The sequence below is a fragment of the Neoarius graeffei genome, chromosome 15, assembly GCF_027579695.1.
Source record: "Neoarius graeffei isolate fNeoGra1 chromosome 15, fNeoGra1.pri, whole genome shotgun sequence".
Classification (NCBI taxonomy): domain Eukaryota; kingdom Metazoa; phylum Chordata; class Actinopteri; order Siluriformes; family Ariidae; genus Neoarius; species Neoarius graeffei.
This window is the reverse complement of record NC_083583.1, coordinates 21,838,292-21,860,281: the sequence shown is the minus strand read 5'-3', so window position 1 is coordinate 21,860,281 and position 21,990 is coordinate 21,838,292. Positions and strand designations below refer to the sequence as shown.

Sequence of the window (21,990 nt, the reverse complement as noted above, 5' to 3'; positions counted from 1 at the left end):
ATCAATCCCGCCAGCAAAAATAGGGAAAAAAAGGAGCGATCTCACCTCTTCAGATGTTGGTTCAAGTCCTACAATACATTCCTCAAAAAGGGCGTAGAAGAACAAATTAATCCATCAACGTGTAGCATTCAATTTATTCCGGACCATTAAAGACGCCGCCTTCCGTGTAGAATCATGCGTCATCCTCGCCGCCATATTGGATGGGGCAAAGCGGAGAATAAAGATGCCTCATTCATGTGCTGCGTTTAACTGTACCAACAGGTTTGCCGTCCAAACGAGATCACATGGGATTACCTTTCACAGGTGAGACTGGAAAAATACTTTTCATTGTATTTGGTCATTATAACGTAATTTTACGAACAGATTTTTCTGACTTTGTGGCTAATATGAAGTCTCGCGCATAACAGTTTATGCGCATGCGTCCTTACTTCTATTGTTCTGTGTCTCTGATGGGACCGTCTTACAGCGCACCTAGAGGTGTGGCATGTGTATTGCATCGTTTTCAGCAAGCGTTGCGTTGCCATATGTACCTGATATTTTACTGATCCGTTGCCCATGTGGATGCGATTTTTTTTTTTTTTTTTTTTTTTTTTAAATCTCGTTGCCGTTGTCGTGTGGATGTAGCCTCAATCTGCTCAAAGGAAGGTCAGTTTTATAGCTTCTCTAAAGAGCTAAACTGTTTTCAGCTGTGCTAACATGATTGTACAAGGGTTTTCTAATCATCCATTAGCCTTCTGAGGCAATGAGCAAACACATTGTACCATTAGAACACTGGAGTGAGAGTTGCTGGAAATGGGCCTCTATACACCTATGGAGATATTGCACCAAAAACCAGACATTTGCAGCTAGAATAGTCATTTACCACATTAGCAATGTATAGAGTGGATTTCTGATTAGTTTAAAGTGATCTTCATTGAAAAGAACAGTGCTTTTCTTTCAAAAATAAGGACATTTCAAAGTGACCCCAAACTTTTGAACGGTAGTGTATGACTGCTGTTATTACATTTACATGATCATATAACATTTTAATGCTCTTTTAATCCTCCTGTATTGTAGGTGGTACTGAGAGTTCAGTTTCCTGACCGACGAGTCCTCCAGGGCTTTTTTAGACCACTAGAAACAGGTTAGATTGTTATCCACAATTTTTATTTAAGCCTTGACCAAAAAGGAAAACGCTAAATGAGCGACATGCTGGTCACTTTACTGCAATCTCAACAGCAAGAGACAAAGAAAAAGGCAGCCATTCGTTTCCTGTGTAAAATTGTGACGAGAAGCCGTGAGTGCAGTGACCTTTGAATTGAGATTCTTAATTTTATGCAGGCTAGTTATGGCACATTAACCCTCTGGGGTCTGAGGGTATTTTCTGGCACTCTAATGATTTTGGCATGCTCTGATTTTGTTGTCAATTTCAACAAATCTAAGCAGCATTTTCAAAGTCATATGACCTTTTTTTGTATTCAGCACAAGTTCAGCTACAATAATATCTATGGAGTATGTATGTCATGATTTGTACTTTTAAAAAATAATACACAAATGAAGATGCTGTATTGAGGTATTTCACCTGACGTCACAGGGTCACGTGACGCCCCGGTGTCCGCCATTTTGAACGTCAAGCTACATACTAACGCTGCAGACAGAGAGGGAGAACCAGCTTGAAAAAAAAAACGTGTTACAGACACCTAGAATAGATTAATTTGTCAGTAAGCACTCTATAAATAACCATGGTGTTTGCTTGTTGTGCTGTGGGCTGCCACAACAGACAGGGACAGCGTGCAGGACGCTCCTTTTACCGGTTTCTAGTGATGGGAATTTCAGCTCTTTTTCGGGAGCCGGCTCTTTTGGCTCTTCTTACCATAAGGAGCCGGCTCTTTCGGCTCCCAAACGGCTCCTGAGATTTTATTTTTGATTTAATTGCTGCAATTAACTAGTTAATTAATTACATTATTATTTGTATTTTATCAATAGGATGTTTTCCATTTTATTTTTTAGTTTTTGTAGCCATTGTAAAGCTTTGTAAAGTATAGCAGTGTAACAATGTTCTAGCTATAGAAATAAAACAAACTTACCAATTAATAAATTATTTTCTCACAAACATAATGCAAAACTGTGTTATATTACCAATATACAATGCACAGCTGATTTTCCCCTCCTCAGGTGCCTCACAGACTCCTCTCCCCTGCGCTCCACAGCTTTAAGCATTACACCAATTTTCGTATTTTCGCAGCTGTGAATGACATCAACCCCCCCCAACCAAAAAAAGTAGGCGTACACCATGCTACTTTTTTTCCTTTGAATGGTAATAGACAACACAAAGACGCAATCGGACAGCAACTTTTTTTGTGAAAGTCTCTTTTTCTGAGGCACCTAAGGACAAAAAACTAATTCGGCTCCCACCGAAGAGCCGGCTCCCGTCGTTCACTTCAAAGAGACGGCTCTTTGAACCGGATCGTTCGCGACCGACACATCACTACCGGTTTCCTACTGACCCAGACAAGAGGGCCAAACGGATTGCAGCTGTGAAGAGACAGGATTAGGAGCCAACAGAGTACTCCAGACTTTGCAGTGATCATTTCATTTCAGGTTAGTTTATCAGTTAACGCAATTTTGATAAAATATATAGCAAAAAGTAAATGGGTCAGTGTTTGTTAACCCATCTGAGCAGTGAAACAAGGCAGTGTTAATTTGTCTAGGGTTGCATGTAGCAGACATCAGACATAAAACACAATAACAGAGGCTAGAAAGAAACGGGACACAGGAATAAATAAACAGGGCTCCATACCAAGGCTGGGTACAGTGTTTGTGATAAAAGACAGATCCAATTTAACACGAATCACAGCTTACTTTCTTGTTAAAATGTGCAAAGGTCTCCACCATCTCATACCGCCTTGCACTGAAGGACTTAAGCGTGCCGTCCAAAATGGCTGCGTCACGTGACTTGGTCACGTGGGTGAAATACCTCAATAAAGCAGTTTTAGAACTGTGTTGGAATGTGTGAAAACAAAACATGACCTTACCCATTGTGTCGAACCGTTTTGGTCCCTCGAGGTGATTCTGTTCAGTCTTAGGAATGGCTCAAGCACAAAAACTTAAATCTGCTCCATTGATTTGGACAATTAACTGGCCATCAAAAATGTACGTCCTATTGTTTTGGGATAAAGGGTTGGCAGTGGGACGGGTATTCAACGAGAAGTGTAAAAAATTTCCATTCAATGAGAAGAGTGACAACCCTCCCACTGCCATCTCTTAATCCCATCAGATTAACTCTTAATCCCATCAGGTCAAGTCCCAATGGGTAAGGTCATGGTTTTTCACACATTCTAACAGTTCTCAAACTGCTTTTTACAACAGCTTCATTTATCTGGTATTTGACTTTATTTTGGTATTTGACTCTATTCAGTGTGTCTTGAAATTAACTCTTGTACTGTTTTACTTAGTTCAGAGCCACAACCTACTCTGTTACTGTTACACAATTACTCTGTAATTCTGCTCCCACTTCAACTCCAAATTTTTTTTTTTTAAGATATTGGGCTTTTTTTCACCTTTATTACTGGATAGGACAGTGTAGAGACAGGAAACGAGCGGGAGAGAGAGACGGGGAGGGACCGGGAAACAACCCCGGGCCGGAATCGAACCCGGGTCCCCGGACTCACGGCACGGCACCCCATCCACCTGAGCCACGACGCCCCCCAACTCCAAATTTTACTCTCTAAACTCGAAATAGAGCAAAATTAACTGGTTTTGAGGAAAATACTTTTAACTCTGGAAAAATTGCTTAGTCATTTTTCCTGTGTATGCACTACAGCGCACGCACATCAACTGATCTGCTGGTTGCGTTCAAAAAGCTGGTTCAAAATGCAGCGGCTAGGGTTCTCACACGAACAAAAAGAACAGAGCACATTACTCCAATTCTAAGGTCCCTTCACTGGCTTCCAGTAAGCTACAGAATTGACTTTAAAGCATTGCTGCTGGTGTACAAATCTCTAAATGGTACAGGGCCCAATTACCTCTCTGATATGTTGCAGCGGCCTAACCCAATCAGATCTACCAGATCGCAGCAGCAAAATGTACTGGCAAAACCTGTTGTTAAAACAAAGTGTGGTGAAGCAGCTTTTAGCTACTATGCAGTACAGCTATGGAACCAACTCCCAGAGGACATCAAAAATGCTCCTGCTGTTGGCAGCTTCAAATCTAGACTAAAGACCAAGCTGTTCTCAGATACTTTCTGCTAACTGATAAATATCATCATCTTTACGTTTTAAACTTTACTTAACTTTTATTCTATTTTATTCTGCTGTTTTTTACTGAACTTTTACTTCATTTTATTATTGTATTTCTGCTATTGTTTAATTCTTATTTTTTTCTCTCTTCTTCCCCCTTTATTTTATGTAATTTTATTTTCTATTGTTTACTGTTTTGCCTTTACCTCTGTAAAGCACATTGAACTGCCACTGCGTATGAAATGCGCTATATAAATAAACTTGCCTTGCCTTGCTCATCATAAATGGAAGAAATATTTACACTTACTCGAGTTGATCTTTGGCTGGATCTAGTCGAGATTAAAAAAAAAAAGCGCCGCTCATCATCAGTGTCGCAGTTCTCAAGATTGAATTGAATTGCTGTCCTGGAATTTAATTGCTGTCCTGAATCATCCGAAGCACATAAAATCCGTCTGCCATCTCGCAACAAGTTTTACCTCCAAATAGCTTAAACTATGTCTGACAGATTTTATCCTGTTTACGGTGGGCGTTCCCACCACGAAAGAGAAACCAGTCAAAACCAAAAGAGTGAAAGTGATGATCATTCCGTTACCATGTGAATAGTTTTTGAATGCGTAAATGGGCGCTCAGCACTCCAACTCCGGTGTGACTGAGTAAGGTGACGTTTTATGTTTCATTTAATTTAGGTAATTTAAAAACTAATATTATTTGGCACTGGGCACATAGGAAAGAGTAAAATATATAAAGTTTCTGCCAGTATGTTTATCATGCTTGTATGATGAAAAAACTTATGATTTACCTTAGGCAGGGCGCATAGCGTACTCGTGTACAGAGTTTGCCCAGCTGCCATGTGCACGACACGGTGATTGAGCCTATGCACTGCGTCTCTTTGCTCTGCAATTACTTCATGTTGTTTGTGAAAGTCAGGCAAACATCATCTCTGCATGAAGTATGCCGAGGCCTTAACAACTAACAACCACAGTTACATCTGTACATCTGGGTTTTATTTCAGTATCAGAATGCATTTTAATGTAGCATCCACTATATATTGGATGCACCTGCTCATAGAAGGCTTTTCATTTTTCCTACTATTTCTACTCCTACATTTTTTCCTAATAATCTACTTTTTTTTTGTTAATTTGAGAAGAATAATAATGAAGACATTTAACATTGCGAATTTACACATTTAACAGTTATTTCACAAAATTGAGTCGTACATGAGCTGATAGCTGATGAGGCGCATACCGCCAAATTGGCTATAAGCCATGTACAACATGACTGAATGGAATAATTGTTGTATTATATCCACATTCACTGGATTTTGAAAAAACATTATTTTTTGCAAATTCGATAAATAAAAACCTTTATACAAAACGTCCGACAAAATCTTTCCGCTTGGAATGTAAACAAACCAGTGAAATGACAGGAGCGATTTGTGAAAAATACTGTAATATAATAAAATAATTCTTGAAAAATAAAAAAAAAAGATGCGTTCTTACCATCAAATACTTTTCATTCCATATTTTGTTGCCTTTTATATTTTTTGGAGTTTTTACGGTATTTCATCCTCGGTTAGTTCAGCAACATGCTCCGCCATTTTGTTTTTCTCTACTCATGGTATATGAGCTGATAGCCAAGTAGTAGCGGAGCCAATCGGAGCGCGCAACTGCTCATATCCAGTGAATGTGGATAGAATAAATGGAATTATGCGGTGACCAAGAAAAGTGCTAAATAAAAAGTATTTTAGATTCTTAACAGTATTCCTGATGAACCTTTGTACATTCTTGGCATCTTGTCAACCAGCTTCATGAACGAGCTTCAACCAAGAAGTTTTTCTTAAAGTGCACATCTTGGGTATATTTAGGAGCAAAATCAATGTAATTCTCTTATTTTATATTAAACTTTGGTCAAATATCTGACACATTTTGTGCAATTTTTTTTTTACCTTGCGCAATACCAGAAAAATTCAGTTGAAATCAAAGCCATTCGAGGTGAATTCGTCTGCCTCTGAAAAAAATTGGCATTTGGATTTCCCGGCAAACATTGATTTTCGTGACGTCACGTGCGGGACGCCTCCCTCTGAATCCTACGTCAGCGTTGGTTTGTTTATGAGAAAACGACCTGGTGGTTTTCTGCAAATTTCTTCAACGTCATCACGTAATTTATTAAAATGGTTAACAGATGTATCGTAGGAGGGTGTAGCAACACCAGTCATGATGGGATTAGTACTCATCGTTTTCCAAAAGACCGGACAACGAGAGAGAAATGGGAGCGCTTCGTGCGAGGCACCCGGAAAAAGCCGAGGACCAAGCAGAGCCGAGAAAAAGACCAAGAAAATCGGCAATTCACAAGTTGACTGTTGCCAGGGTAAGAAATAAGAGAGACTATATTCTAAATTAGGCGTTCCTGTGTTTGTGTGGTACACGGATAATGTTATTTATTGACACAAAAGTAAACAACACGAAAGCGCTGGGCGATAATACACTTCACATGTATCAAGGGATATGAGTGTCAGGGCTTGAGATCTTGGGACCTGTCAAACACATTCAATGTATATACAACCCTGCTTAGCCGATTCCATGTGTGTAGCTTATGAAATCTTTCTCCTACAGTACTCTTCTAAATGAAGAAATATATAAATACATAATAGTAATTAGAAAAAATATGATTTATGTAACAATAGATAGATGAGCATTGATAACATGAATCCATGGGTTTAGAAGCTCAGGTGACAATTCCATATTTCAATGCAAAATCGCTAGCTGCTAAACTTGGTCTACACAGGCTGTGCACTGAATCCATGCAAGCTCTCTCAGCCTGCTGGCGGACCCGCACGTGACGTCACGAATCTGGCTCCAGACTCCCTTGGGATTTTTCCAGACGCGTTTTGTTATTTTATTTTTTTCTGCTGTAGACAGATGGCCTTGTGCAAAATTACCCTTCTGGATGAGTGTGTAAAGGGACATACTTTCATATAAAAAAAAAAAAAACACTAAATTGGTCCAGAATATGCACTTTAAGGTTCCCAAACAGTCCAAGCTCCTCACTGTTGCTCCTTTTCCACCAAAGCAGTTCCAGGGCTGGTTCAGGGCCAGTGCTTAGTTTTGAACCAGGTTTTCTGTTTCCACTGACAAAGAACTGGCTCTGGGGCCAGAAAAACCGGTTCCAGGCTAGCACCAACTCTCTGCTGGGCCAGAGGAAAGAAACCCTTACGTCAGCGGGGGGGCGGAGTTGTTAAGACCGACAACAATAACAAGACCGCGAAAGATCGCCATTTTTAAGCGACGAGAAGCAGCAGCTGTACAAACGCGAAGTCATCCATTATTATTGTTGTTGTTGTTGTTGCTGCTGCTGCTTCTTCCGTGTTGTTTTTGCTTCGATATTCGCGCCAAGGTTTATGCAAACGTAGCGACGTAACTGACGTATACAGCGATGTAATGACGTATACAGCGACGTAATGACATGGCTTCCCTTAGCACCGCGAACTATGGAAAAGCAAACTGGTTCTTAGCTGGCTCGCAAGTTGAACGAGTTGTGAACCAGCACCAGCACTGGCCCCGAACCAGCCCTGGAACTGATTTGGTGGAAAAGGCGTACGTGTCTCCTAAATTATAAATGAAATCTACAGTGAACTGTATATACATTTTCTAGTGTATCCAGACCTTTTCACCGGTAGTCTTGTAAATGTACATCCTATGATGTGAAATTTAAAAGTGAGTTCTCTTTGTAGTCACTGTTCTGAAGCAGTTTGTAAGGACTCATCTACGGGATCCTGATCTCCCCTTCTATCTGTGTGAGTTACTTTGTGTTTATATTATAATGCTATTATATTGTTATAATAGACACTATTATACGCAAACGTGAGACAGTGGTGTATTTCTGATGGTATCTGTGTGAGCTGAGGTGAGTGTGTGATCATGTTCTTGTGTCTTGTCAGTCATTGCCCCTCCTAAAACCGAGCTGGACAACCCCAGCGCTACTCTGTTTCAGGTGAGCCACAGATTGTGTTTGTGTGTTGATGTGTGTTGAGCTTTGTGTAGCGCTATCATGCAGGCCTACACCGGTTTGAGTGTATTAACAGTTACACATTTACATGTCTGTGGTTTGGTTTCCATTATGAATAACACATTTTACTCCCAAGCCTCCCTCAGTAACTCCCACTGCTCATGCTAGAGTTCATTTCAGGTTCAGACATTATTTCTTTTGTCACCTTTTAACAGATTTTGAGTTGGATTTCCACCGGGTTGTGAAATGTCTAATAGCACAGAGCTCACAATTTGGGGTTTTCGCTACGTTCACACTGCAAGGCTTAATGCTCAATTCCTATTTTTTTGTGAAATCCGATTTTTTTGTGAGGTCGTTCACATTAACAAATATATGTGACTTGTATGTGATCCTCAGTATGAACGAAAAGCGACCTAAAAGTGTTCTGCATGCGCATTGCAGGATACGACGACGTCACACGCAGTGAGCATGGCCAGTGTTTACGAAAGTAAAACCGCCCGGTTGCAGTATGACCCATCCAATCTAGCTTGAATAGCTGCATCCCCCCAAATGGAAATCAGCTCCCTAACCTCTGCGTCCTTCCATTGAGAAGATTCAGAACCTTCACAGCCCGAAGCGTCCCTCGCATTGATGTCATGTGCAGGGGCGCAGATACATTTTTTGAACTGGGGGGGGACAAAGCTACCAGCAAACCAACCCCAACCCCGATATGCCTGTCAAACTTCTTGTGGGTTACCATAGCAACCAAGCTCGAGCTCGCAACCTGTGCAGTCTGCGCAGCTCAACCAACCGAATATCAGTCTTTGTTTTGTTTTATGTGAGTTGTTGCAACTATGTATACACTGCCGTGCACCTCAATAAACCGAATGGTAATTAGTCTTTTGATTTTTCCGTGAGGTTTGCCTTATGCAAAGAAAGACAGCATAGACGTTTTTATCTCCCTATAAGTGGGGGGGACCGAACGAGGTGAATTTAAATCTGGGTGGGACGAGTCCCACCCTCTATCTGCGCCCGTGACTATGCGCCATGTTGTTGTAACTTTTTTTGAGAGACCCGCCGCCTACTTCAACGCAGAATAGTGATGTTTGTGGCTTGTTGATGACGTGTAAGTCGGATGAATGCGACCTGGCGGTTCAGACTGAAGTCGCATATGAAAAGAGCGGATAAGAATCGGAATTAGGACCACATATCCAAACGGCCTGGGTCAGATTTGAAAAAATCGGATCTGTGTCGTTCATATTGTCAATAAAAGATCGGATACAGGTCACATATGGGCGAAAAGATCGGATTTGAGTCACTTCAGCCTGCAGTGTGAACGTAGCCTTAGTTTGCATTTCTCGGCATCACTGAACCAGTGGAAGCTTGGTTTGTGGTCAGTTGTAATTACAATGTGACTTTTTAGTAATTCTGGAACATAATGTTAATTTTCTTTATGGCTTTGTCTTGCTTCCGCTGTTACATTATCCACATAAGAGACAGCTAAACCTGTTCAAGTGGTTATGAGATCACTGTTGGGTATTTCTTGGTGACAGCCATTAACTAATTTATGCTTGGTGTCCATATTTTTGTGGTACTTGAGTTTCAGGCATGTTGTGTGTTGTAAAGTTACTGTAACACTCTTGTATAGATGAAAGTCTTCCGGATTTACCCGGAAATCCGGATATTTGACAACTCTTGAAAATCTCTGGTTTTCCGAACGGAGAAATTGATTTTTCGTGTTCCTAGATGCAGCGTAATACTTCACATCGTCCTTGCATGGGCGCAGTCCTTAAATAGCCCAAACATAGTTCATTGATTTAAAGACAGGTGTTCTTTGTTAACGGCGCGCGTGCCGGAGCTCGTTAGGCGCGCCTTCAGATGCACGTGCTAAGGCGCGCAGGACTGACACCGTTCTGCGCAACACAATCGCACTAGAAAGCATGTTCAAGCTGCCAGTGTAGCTGCAGTCTTTTTAGTTGCGAATTACAAGTATTTCCTCGTGTTAATAATTCGCCATGTCAAAACAAGCTAAACTTTCCTCCTTCTTTTGACGTGAAGAGGGGTAAACAATTTATTATACAACCCCGATTCCAAAAAAGTTGGGACAAAGTACAAATTGTAAATAAAAATGGAATGCAATAATTTACAAATCTCAAAAACTGATATTGTATTCACAATAGAACATAGACAACATATCAAATGTCAAAAGTGAGACATTTTGAAATTTCATGCCAAATATTGGCTCATTTGAAATTTCATGACAGCAACACATCTCAAAAAAGTTGGGACAGGGGCAATAAGAGGCTGGAAAAGTTAAAGGTACAAAAAAGGAATAGCTGGAGGACCAAATTGCAACTCATTAGGTCAATTGGCAATAGGTCATTAACATGACTGGGTATAAAAAGAACATCTTGGAGTGGCAGCGGCTCTCAGAAGTAAAGATGGGAAGAGGATCACTAATCCCCCTAATTCTGCGCCGACAAATAGTGGAGCAATATCAGAAAGGAGTTCGACAGTGTAAAATTGCAAAGAGTTTGAACATATCATCATCTTCAGTGCATAATATCATCAAAAGATTCAGAGAATCTAGAAGAATCTCTGTGTGTAAGGGTCAAGGCCGGAAAACCATACTGGGTGCCCGTGATCTTCGGGCCCTTAGATGGCACTGCATCACATACAGGCATGCTTCTGTATTGGAAATCACAAAATGGGCTCAGGAATATTTCCAGAGAACATTATCTGTGAACACAATTCACCGTGCCATCCGCCATTGCCAGCTAAAACTCTATAGTTCAAAGAAGAAGCCGTATCTAAACATGATCCAGAAGCGCAGATGTCTTCTCTGGGCCAAGGCTCATTTAAAATGGACTGTGGCAAAGTGGAAAACTGTTCTGTGGTCAGACGAATCAAAATTTGAAGTTCTTTATGGAAATCAGGGACGCCGTGTCATTCGGACTAAAGAGGAGAAGGACGACCCAAGTTGTTATCAGCGTTCAGTTCAGAAGCCTGCATCTCTGATGCTATGGGGTTGCATTAGTGCGTGTGGCATGGGCAGCTTACACATCTGGAAAGACACCATCAATGCTGAAAGATATATCCAGGTTTTAGAGCAACATATGCTCCCATCCAGACGACGTCTCTTTCAGGGAAGACCTTGCATTTTCCAACAGGACAATGCCAAACCACATACTGCATCAATTACAGCATCATGGCTGCGTAGAAGAAGGGTCCGGGTACTGAACTGGCCAGCCTGCAGTCCAGATCTTTCACCCATAGAAAACATTTGGAGCATCATAAGACGGAAGATATGACAAAAAAGACCTAAGACAGTTGAGCAACGAGAATCCTGCATTAGACAAGAATGGGTTAACATTCCTATCCCTAAACTTGAGCAACTTGTCTCCTCAGTCCCCAGACGTTTACAGACTGTTGTAAAGAGAAAAGGGGATGTCTCACAGTGGTAAACATGGCCTTGTCCCAACTTTTTTGAGATGTGTTGTTGTCATGAAATTTAAAATCACCTAATTTTTCTCTTTAAATGATACATTTTCTCAGTTTAAACATTTGATATGTCATCTATGTTCTATTCTGAATAAAATATGGAATTTTGAAACTTCCACGTAATTGCATTCCGTTTTTATTTACAATTTGTACTTTGTCCCAACTTTTTTGGGATCGGGGTTGTATATTTTTTCCATCAAAGTTGCATTTTGTGGCTTCGAAGCTAAGTTTTAGTGCCGTTTCTAGAACACAACATCAGGAAAACGTGGAAGAAACAGCAATGATGGAAGATCCGGTTTCTAAGCTGCCTAAAACTAGCAATGGTAATTATTTTTTGTTACATAATGTACTCAGGCTGCCAGTCAGTGTGTGACACCCCCCCCCCCCCCCCCCCCCCCCCCCCCGAAAATCCTAGTTACGCCCCTGATTTACATGAGAAATTTGGTATTCATTGGTGTGTTTAAATTTACAGACAATACGAGCTAATGTAAACAATTGGCTTCAACTCGCATAAATATGAATATAAATATAAATATTGGAAATTTTTAGTTCACTTTAACTTATGCAAACGCACAACTCTACTAAAAGATTGATAAACGAGGCTCAATGTCCCCAACATTGAAACCTGAAAGCTTTAGAAACTCTAACAGACCTTTACTTTTTAACAGGACTGTTTTGGGATTTTGCGGAGTTTAAGTAATGAACTGTGTAGCCAGGAAAATCACCGCGTTTTCTAAATGCACTCCTGAAAATTACTCATTAACTAGGGGAATTAAATTTGATATTTTTGACATGTTAATCATTAATGTACATGAAAGAAAAAGGCTTAAAAATTATAACTCGTTTTAGTGAAAATAAGTACTTGAATGCACTAGAATGCAGGGGTTTGCGTGTTATGTTATTAAAATTTTTTCAGGGGACGTTGCCCCCCCCCCCCCCAATCTTAGTTTGACTTTCAAAAGTTCAGGATTTTTTTCTTTGCTCCACTTTCATCTCTACTCTTGTAACAGCCCTAAACGAGACCATGAGAATCATCAGTGGATGCATCCAGCCTACACCAGCCGAGTTTCTGCCAGTCCTCTCAGGCATAGCACCTCCAGCTCTCCATAGGGAACAACACCCAAACAAGCTGGTCAATAAGGCCCAAAAGGAGAAGACACATCTGCTGCACAATACAGTAGAAGGATCGCGACACATTGGTCAACGGCGCCTACGCTCACGCCACCCATTTTCCCGCCATGCGGCCACCCTTCTTAACAAGTCAAGTCAGGTTTATTTGTATAGCTCTTTTAACAATAAGCATTGTCGCAAAGCAGCTTTACAGAATTTGAACGACTTAAAACATGAGCTAATTTTATCCCTAATCTATCCCCAATGAGCAAGCCTGTGGCGACGGTGGCAAGGAAAAACTCCCTCAGACGACATGAGGAAGAAACCTCGAGAGGAACCAGACTCAAAAGGGAACCCATCCTCATTTGGGCAACAACAGACAACATGACTATAACAGTTTTAACATGAAGTCAGTTTCGTTGATGTTATAACTCTTCATTGATGGAAACTTGAGTGCAAAACTTTTCATGACAACTGCAGTCCTAAAGTTAGCAAGTCAACTGTAGTCCTCAGCCATAAAAGCATTACTGTAAGAGTCCAGAGCGTCCTCCAGGTGTGACTTTCAGCTGTCCATATGGGGCCGTCCTCCACAGGAGCGATGTGATGAGACTCCAACCAGACACAGGGTACCAGGATGGATCAGGGAGGTACGATGAACAGAAGAGGTCAGCATCTCAATCCCAGGACCGACATGTAACTCAGAGGGACAGATCTGGGGGGAGAGAAAACACAGGTTGTTAGGTATGCCCAATGTCACCTGAATAAGTAGGAACAGTATACATATTGCACTGAGTACAAGCAGGGACTCCGGCAACTAACTATGACAGCATAACTAAAAGGGGAGAGCCAGAAGGTAACACAGGCATGAGGGAGCCCCGGGACATAAAGCAGCCAGCCACTACACCGTCAACAAACTCGAGTGAGCAAGCGAGTGGGGGACTGACAGCATCCATACATCCCAGTTTACCCAAACACTCTGTCTGAGGACCCTCCAGATCTACACCTTTACCTCATAAACGCCATTAACGCAAGGCTTGACTAAACAAGGCTTGTTATCAGCCTAGACGTAAACGCTGAGACTGTGTCCGATTCCCGACACACCTTTCAACACCTGACAAGCACCTGGCAACAGACCACACACCCTGCCCAAATCAGTGTCATCCCGAATACAGCACAACCCCAGGTGGCGACCTCCCAAGGAAAGAGTGGGTCACCTTGAACTGGATACGAACCGGGTTAGGCTGCTTCAATGCCAACATGCACCGATGGGGTCTGCACCCATCTGCAGCCTGCCCCTGTGGGTCACCTGAGCAGACCGTAGAGCACATCCTCAGTGAAAAGCCCGCTTGTGGATGTCAGCCTCATGATGCCCAAGCAGTCCACAGTGAACTGGCTGCAGCACCTTTCTTATATCTAATATAGCTGTCTTCTCATACACAAGAAGAACACTCTTGTGCTTAGTGGGAAATGAGGAGATAGGAGGCAGGCTTGTGACAACTCAGAGGTGCATTTTATTGTCACTTTTAGCAATTTTGTTAAGCTTAGCACATACTAGTGCATCTCAAAAACTTAGAATACCATGAAAAAGTTCCCTTTTTTTCGTAATTTAATTCAAAAAGGTAATTTTTCATATATTCTATATTCATTACATGTAAAGTGAAATACTTGAAGCCTTTTTTGTTTTAATTTTGATGATTATGGCTTGTAGCTCATGAAAATCAGAAATCCAGTATCTCAAATTATTAGAATATTCCCCAAGATCAATCAAAAAAAGGATTTACAATCCAGAAATGTCCAACTTCTGAAAAGTATATTCATTTATACATTCAATACTTGGTTGGGGCTCCTTTACCATGAATTACTGTATCAGTGCGGTGTGGCATGGAGGTGATCAGTCTGTGGCACTGCTGAGGTGTTATTGAAGCCCAGGTTGCTTTGATGGTGGCCTTCAGCGTATCTGTATTTTTGGGTCGGGTGTTTCTCGTCTTCCTCTTGACAATACCCCATAGATTCTCTATGGGGTTCAGGTCAGGCAAGTTGGCTGGCCAATCAAACACAGTAATATCATGGTCAGCAAACCATTTGGTAGTAGTTTTGGCACTGTGGGTAGGTGCTAAGTCCTGCTGGAAAAGGAAATCAGCATCTCCAAAAAGCTCGTCAGCAGATGGAAGCATGAAGTGCTCTAAAATCTCCTGGTAGATGGCTGTGTTGACTTTGGACTTGATAAACTACAGTGGACCAACACCAGCAGATGACATGGCATCCCAAATCATCACAGACTGTGCAAACTTCACACTGGGCTTCGAACACCTTGGATTCTGTGCCTCTCCACTCTTCCTCCAGACTCTAGAACCGTGATTTCCAAATTAAATGCAAAATGTACTTTCATCTGAAAAGAGGACTTTGGACCACTGAGCAACAGTCCGTTTCTTTCTCTCCTTAGCCCAAATAAGACACTTCTGACATTGTCTCTGGCTCAGGAGTAGCTTGATATTAGGAATGCGAAAGTTGTATCCCCTTTCTTGAAGATGTCTGTCCGTGATGGGTCTTGATACACTGACACCAGCATCAGTCCACTCCTTGAGAAGCTCTCCCAAGTTCTTGAATCAACTTTTCTTGACAATCCTCTCAAGACTGCGGCCATCCCTGTTGCTTGTGCACCTTTTCCAGCCACCCTTTTCAGCAATTACCTTTTGTGGCTTACCCTCCTTGTGGAGGGCATCAGTGATCTTCTTCTGGACAACAGTCAAGTCAGCAGTCTTCCCCATGATTGTGGTTGTGTGTACTGAACTAGACCAAGAGATGCACTGTGTTCATACTGTTTTACTCAAACTCGAAATGAAATATTCTAATATTTTGAGATGGGTTTTTTTTGTTTTTGTACTGTATGCCATACTGATTAAAATTAAAATAGAAAAATGCTTGAAACATTTTAGTTTGTGTAATGAGTCTATAATATATAACATTTTCACTTTCTTAAATAACTGATGGAAAATATTGAACTTTTTCACAATATTCTAATTTTTTGAGATGCACTAGTACATGCGTACACACACACACACACACACACACACACACACACACACACAGATCTGTGCTGCTCAGCTCTCTCTCTGGTTACCAGCTGCAAACACACAAACCGCCAGTAATTAGACACAGGTGAGAATCATCCCGCATTAAATAGTGGTTTGACCTGCCTCCCCTCAGTCCATAGCTGATATTCAACCATGCCCTTGCTGCCACATTTACTTTTAATGTAATGTAATTCTGGTTCATAGGACTTATGGAACCTTCATACAAACAAATTGCATGTAAGGGTTTTGTAGGCCAAAAAAAAAAAGCACCAGATTTAGAAAAGTTTCAGTAAAGCTGTATCGTCGTCGCCTCGTCCCCCCACCCCAAAAATGTAAATACAAACATGGACAAATTTATTGGCACCCTTCCACAAAAAAAATAAAAAGAAGAACCCGCAACTATCTCTGAATTAACTTGAAACTGACAAAAGTTGATCAATCAAAGTCCTTTCCACGCCATGTGGCGCATAGGGCGGCGCCGATCTCCGTTTCCGTAGCTCTCGGCCTCTCGCCTATTGCATAGCTAGGATTACAGTGGGGGGGCTAATCCTCTGATAACCACGAGAGTTTGACTCCCCACTCGCATCTGTATTGCAGCGTGCCTTGACAGACGGCAGTAGGTACCATTTTTATGATGGTCTTTGGTATGACCCGACCGTGAGTAGAACTCACGATCTCCCAATCGAGATGCGGACACGCTAACTACTAGGCCAACTCGCCGGTGACGAAAGTTGATGCCATCCATCATTGTTTATTCCATGTTTAACACAAATCGGACTTTGCTTTTGATTTTTGATTCCAAACCAAATATTCAGCTGAATATTTCACAGAACAAAACAAATGAAAATGGCATGGACAGAAATGATGGTACCTTTTAACTTTTGTTGCACAACCATTAGCAGCAATCGATCGATAGCAAACGATCTCTGTAGCTCTCAGTGAGACTTCTGCATCCGCCAACAGGTACTTTGGCCCACTCTTCCTGAGCAAACTGCTCTATCTGTCTCAGGTTTGAAGGGTGACTTCTCCATACTGCATGTTTCAGCTCCTTCCAGAGATGTTCGATAGGATTCATATCAGGGCTCACAGAAGGCCACTTCAGAATAGTCCAATGTTTTGTTCTTCGCCGTTCTTGGGTGCTTTCAACTGTGTGTTTTGGGTCTTTATCCCGTTGGCGGACCTTTGACCTGTGACTGAGACAGAGCTTTCTGACACTAGGTAGTACATTTTGCTCCAGAATGCCTTGATGGTCTTGAGATTTCATTGTGCCTTGCACAGATTCAAGGCACCCTGTGTCAGACATAGCAAAGCAGCTCCAAATTATAACCAAGCCTCCTCAGTGTTTCACATTAGGTACTTGTATGGTATTCTTTTCTTTGAAAGCTTCATTTTTTCCTTCTGTGGATACAGAGCTGATGTGACTTGTCAATAAGCTTGAGTTTTGTCTCATCTGTCCAAAGGACATGCTCCCAGAAGCATTGTGGCTTGTCAGTATGCATTTTAGTAAATTCCAATCTGGCTCTACTTTTTCTTTCTACAACGGAGTCCTCCTGGGTCGTCTTCCATTGAGCCCACTGTCACTCGAAAAGTGCAATCAGACATCGATGTATCTTGACCTTGGCGTTCAAATTTTATCTCTTTGGAAGTTGTCTTTGGCTCTTTGACTACCATTGGCACCATCCTTCTGTTCAATCTGTGGTGGATTTTCCTCTTACGGTCACGTCCAGGAAGGTTGGCTACAGTCCCATGGAACTTAAACTTCTTAATAATATTTGCAGCTGTCATCACAGGAACATCAAGCTGCTTGGAGATGGTCTTATAGCCTTTGCCTTTAACATGCTTGTCTATAATTTTCTTTCTGATCTCCTCAAACAACTCTCTCTTTTGCTTTTTCTGGTCCACGCTCAATGTGGCGCAGACAGCGGTACCAAACAACAGAGTGACGACTTTTCTCCATTTAAATAGACTGAATGACTGATTACAAGATTGAATGAATATACCTGTGATACTAATTAAGGTTTCACAATTAGTTTGAAATATCACTATAATCCAATAATTTATAATATTTTCTCGGGGTACCAACAAATCTGTCCAGGCTATTTTAGAATATTTTGTAAAATAAACAATAAGTAATTTCTTTTCACACTTTTTTTTTTTTTTGGGGGGGGGGGGCTTTACTCTATGACGTGTCAAAGGCATGCACGTAAACATGAGAAAATTGCTTTTAATTTCATGACTTTTCAGGAGGAATAAAGCATTGTTTTCAACGAGCTGCAAGGGTACTACCAAATTTGTCCACATCTGTAAATGCCGATTGCCCATAAATGACCACGCGTGTTTGCGGCATAGCTAATTTACATTTAGCGATGCCCACAAAATTCCATTGTTCAAAGAGAGCTGAAAGTACAAAATGATGACTAAATGGTGATGGAGCATCTCCTAAGAGCAGCGAACCCCAAATCCAGTAATGCAGCTCAGCCATTGCAGCAAGTTGGCTGTAACTCCTTTTATGAGGCAGTATTTGTCACCTTTATCCTAACTGAATAGCTAATTAGAAGAAGAAACTTCTATTTGTCACATGCACACTTCAAGCACTAGCGCTGTCGCCTCACAGCAAGAAGGTCTGGGTTTGAGCCCAGCGGCTGGCGAGGGCCTTTCTGTGTGGAATTTGCATGTTCTCCCCGTGTCCGCGTGGGTTTCCTCCAGGTGCTCCGGTTTCCCCCACAGTCCAAAGACATGCAGGTTAGGTTAACTGGTGACTCTAAATTGACCGTAGGTGTGAATGTGAGTGTGAATGGTTGTCTGTGTCTGTGTCAGCCCTGTGATGACCTGACGACTTGTCCAGGGTGTACCCCGCCTTTCGCCCGTAGTCAGCTGGGATAGGCTCCAGCTTGCCTGCGACCCTGTAGAACAGGATAAAGTGGCTAGAGATAATGAGATGAGATGAGACACTTCAAGCAAAGTGAGTTTCATCCTCTGCATTTAACCCATCTAAAGCGGTGAACACACATGCGCGTGCGCACACACCCAGAGCAGTGGGCAGCCACACTACAGCGCCCGGGCAGCAGTCAGGGGTTAGGTACCTTGCTCAAGGGCACTTCAGCCCAAGGCCGCCCCATGTTAACCTAACTGCATGTCTTTGAACTGTGAGGGAAACCGGAGCAGATATGGGGAGAACATGCAAAAAAAAAGGCCCCTGCTGGCAGCTGGGCTCGAACCCAGAACCTGTGAGGCAACAGTGCTAACCACTACACCACCGTGCCACCCACGTTCTACAGTATGTTTTAATTTGTTGATTTGTTTTGGATTGCTTTCTTTAAGTCATTTAAAATGAAATTCGTTTCACAAAATGTTGAAATAAATAAGCAATTTAAATTTCACAGCATAAACACGATATAAATTTGCAGTAATTCGTAGTAATTGTTCAAAGAAGCCAAATTCGTGTGTAGTTTACACAAACTCTGCTGATCTTATAGGATATAAAAGTTTTTCCATAGCAACCAAATTTTCATGGATACCAAATTTTTTTGTGTTAATGCAAAGGATTTATGAGTAAAGTCATTCGTATCCAGCTTGCTACATGAGGCTCATTACAAGTTAATTTGGTTACAAATGTTTTGATGCGGGTGGCACGGTGATGTAGTGGTTAGCGCTGTCGCCTCACAGCAGGAAGGTCCGGGTTTGAGCCCCGTGGCCGGCGAGGGCCTTTCTGTGTGGAGTTTGCATGTTCTCCCCGTGTCCGCGTGGGTTTCCTCTGGGTGCTCCGGTTTCCCCCACAGTCCAAAGACATGCAGGTTAGGTTAACTGGTGACTCAAATGGCCCTTTTCCACTACCCTTTTTCAGCTCACTTCAGCCCGACACGGCTCGCGTTTCGACTACCTCAGAGCAGCACAACTCGGCTCGCTTCAGACCCACTCAGCACCCAAAACTCGCACGGTTTTGGAGTGGGGCTGAAGCGAGCCAAACCGAGCTGAGTGGGGCTAGGGGCGTGAGGAGACACTCCCCTGTGCACTGATTGGTGAGGAGGAGTGTCTTATGCGCCTCGCCTCATCTATACGCTCTTGCCAGTATCTGTTGGCGTTGTCGGTGACAACAAGCCACAGCACCAAGACCAGCAACACTAACGACTCCATGTCCTCCATGTTTATTGTTTACTATCCGGGTCGTGAGACTACCCCTTAAAAGGTCACTGATGTCACTGTTTGCGCCGCCTAACGACATCACGTGACGTCTACCCACTTTCGCTAACTCCACCCAATGTGTCCACCCACTTCCAGCCAGCACGGTTCAGCGCGGTTGTAGTCGAAATGCAACTCCAGCAGCCCCACTCAGCTCGACTCAGCCCAACTCAGCCGCGTTGGTAGTGGAAAAGCGGCATAAATTGACCGTAGGTGTGAATGTGAGTGTGAATGGTTGTCTGTGTCTATGTGTCAGCCCTGTGATGACCTGGCGACTTGTCCAGGGTGTACCCCGCCTTTCGCCCGTAGTCAGCTGGGATAGGCTCCAGCTTGCCTGCGACCCTGTAGAACAGGATAAAGCGGCTAGAGATGATGAGATGAGATGAGATGTTTTGATGCTTAAGGTTGGCTTCTTCTACCTTTTGAAACTGCTAGAATATAAATGAAGAAAAGAACTTAGTTTTGTACAGCATCTGGTTGGTTTGATTCATGTTTTCGACGGGATTTTACCTGGTTTTATTAGGAATCGGATTCAACACTTGATGTGTGACAGGTAGTCCCAGTTTAGGTCCAGTTAATGCTCTGTAACACGCACATAAATCTTCTCTACTCTTTTCCTAGGATGCACTTCTTTTTTTTCTGGATACAATCCTAAGAGCTCTGGGTTTCATCCTTTCACAAAGCAAGCCAACATTCTGCGAGCTGTTGCCAAGTTACACAAAACATCAAAGAGGCAATGGCGACAGACTTTAAGAACACAGATCTGGGACATAAACACACGACACAAACTGACTGTCATTCAGCATCACACGGATTCACGGAATATAAAATGCGTTAGTGATGGGATATTATGGCAAATCTGATACAGACCAGTGTTTCAGGGCCTGGCATTGGCCTCTGTTAATGCTCTGTATTAGATCAGTGTATACCCACTGCTCTTCTCTCTCATGCTCTACTCCAGACTGTGAGTCAAGGCCAGGCTTTCAGTGGACTTATGGATTAGGTTAGCATCAGAGGCTTAGTGGACCAGGAATGAAGGACTGGTGGATAGGGTAAAAAAAAAAACAAGTATGTGGATAGAAGAGGACAGGCTGGCTTGAGGCACCTCTCTTCTCTGTTCAAAGGGAAAGGGCCGGAATGTTCTCCGTATTTGCCCTGACCTCAGCTGGCTTTCATTTAGCCAGGTGGAAACTGGCATATGGGGGGGTGCTTTGATCCCAACCCTCCTCTCTCTCTCTCTCTCTCTCTCTCCATGAGTCTGGGTTTGGGACAGTTGTATATAAAGTAGCTGTCTGGAAATCATGATGCAAAGAACGGTTTTAGTTACCCGTTTTTAGTAGTGACGCTATTTGTCACTCCTCTCTTGTCCAGAATCTTCATCTCCGTCTCCGGCTATCTCTCTCGCCCGCTGACCAGATTCATGCATTCGAAGTACATGCTCGAGATTTCGTTTTCGTTTTTTAAGGGCCTTTTGATAAGCTCAAACTTTCAATTTTCCTAAACTTTTCACTTTCCTAAAATAAACGTTCTGCTTTTGTAACCGAGTAGTGTGTGTAAGCCTGCGCATGGCTCTGCGGCCACTTGCTTCCCAGAAACCAGCACTGTAATGGCTTATGGCTTTTGAGACCCAGGAATGATCAGAACTCACCACTTATCCGTCTCTACACTCAGCTATAAATACACACACACACACACACACACACACACACACACGTATTCCTAATGTAGAACCTCATGTTTTTAAATAACATCCGTAAACTAAGGATTGCCTCAGGAGCCACTTACTCCATTTTTGACCACTACAAGTGCATCCCACAGAGCTTCCCCCACAAACACGCGCGCTCGGAGAACCATCAAAACCAAGCCGAGAACCAAAACAGCCATGGCACGAGAGATCGTGGCAACCACAGGACATTTCACATTCC

At 42.4% G+C, this 21,990-nt stretch overlaps 1 protein-coding gene across 2 annotated transcripts in view; it reads left to right on the top strand.

The window, feature by feature from the left end:
* Window positions 1–21,990, top strand: part of aspscr1 (ASPSCR1 tether for SLC2A4, UBX domain containing) — an 88,658-nt gene that overhangs the window by 50,776 nt on the left and 15,892 nt on the right. For both annotated transcript variants that reach the window (XM_060941006.1, XM_060941005.1), the window contains exons 11-13: window positions 1,057–1,123; window positions 7,948–8,010; window positions 8,155–8,207. In XM_060941006.1, coding sequence (XP_060796989.1) covers window positions 1,057–1,123; window positions 7,948–8,010; window positions 8,155–8,207 — 183 coding nt within the window. The remainder of the gene's footprint in view (window positions 1–1,056; window positions 1,124–7,947; window positions 8,011–8,154; window positions 8,208–21,990) is intronic.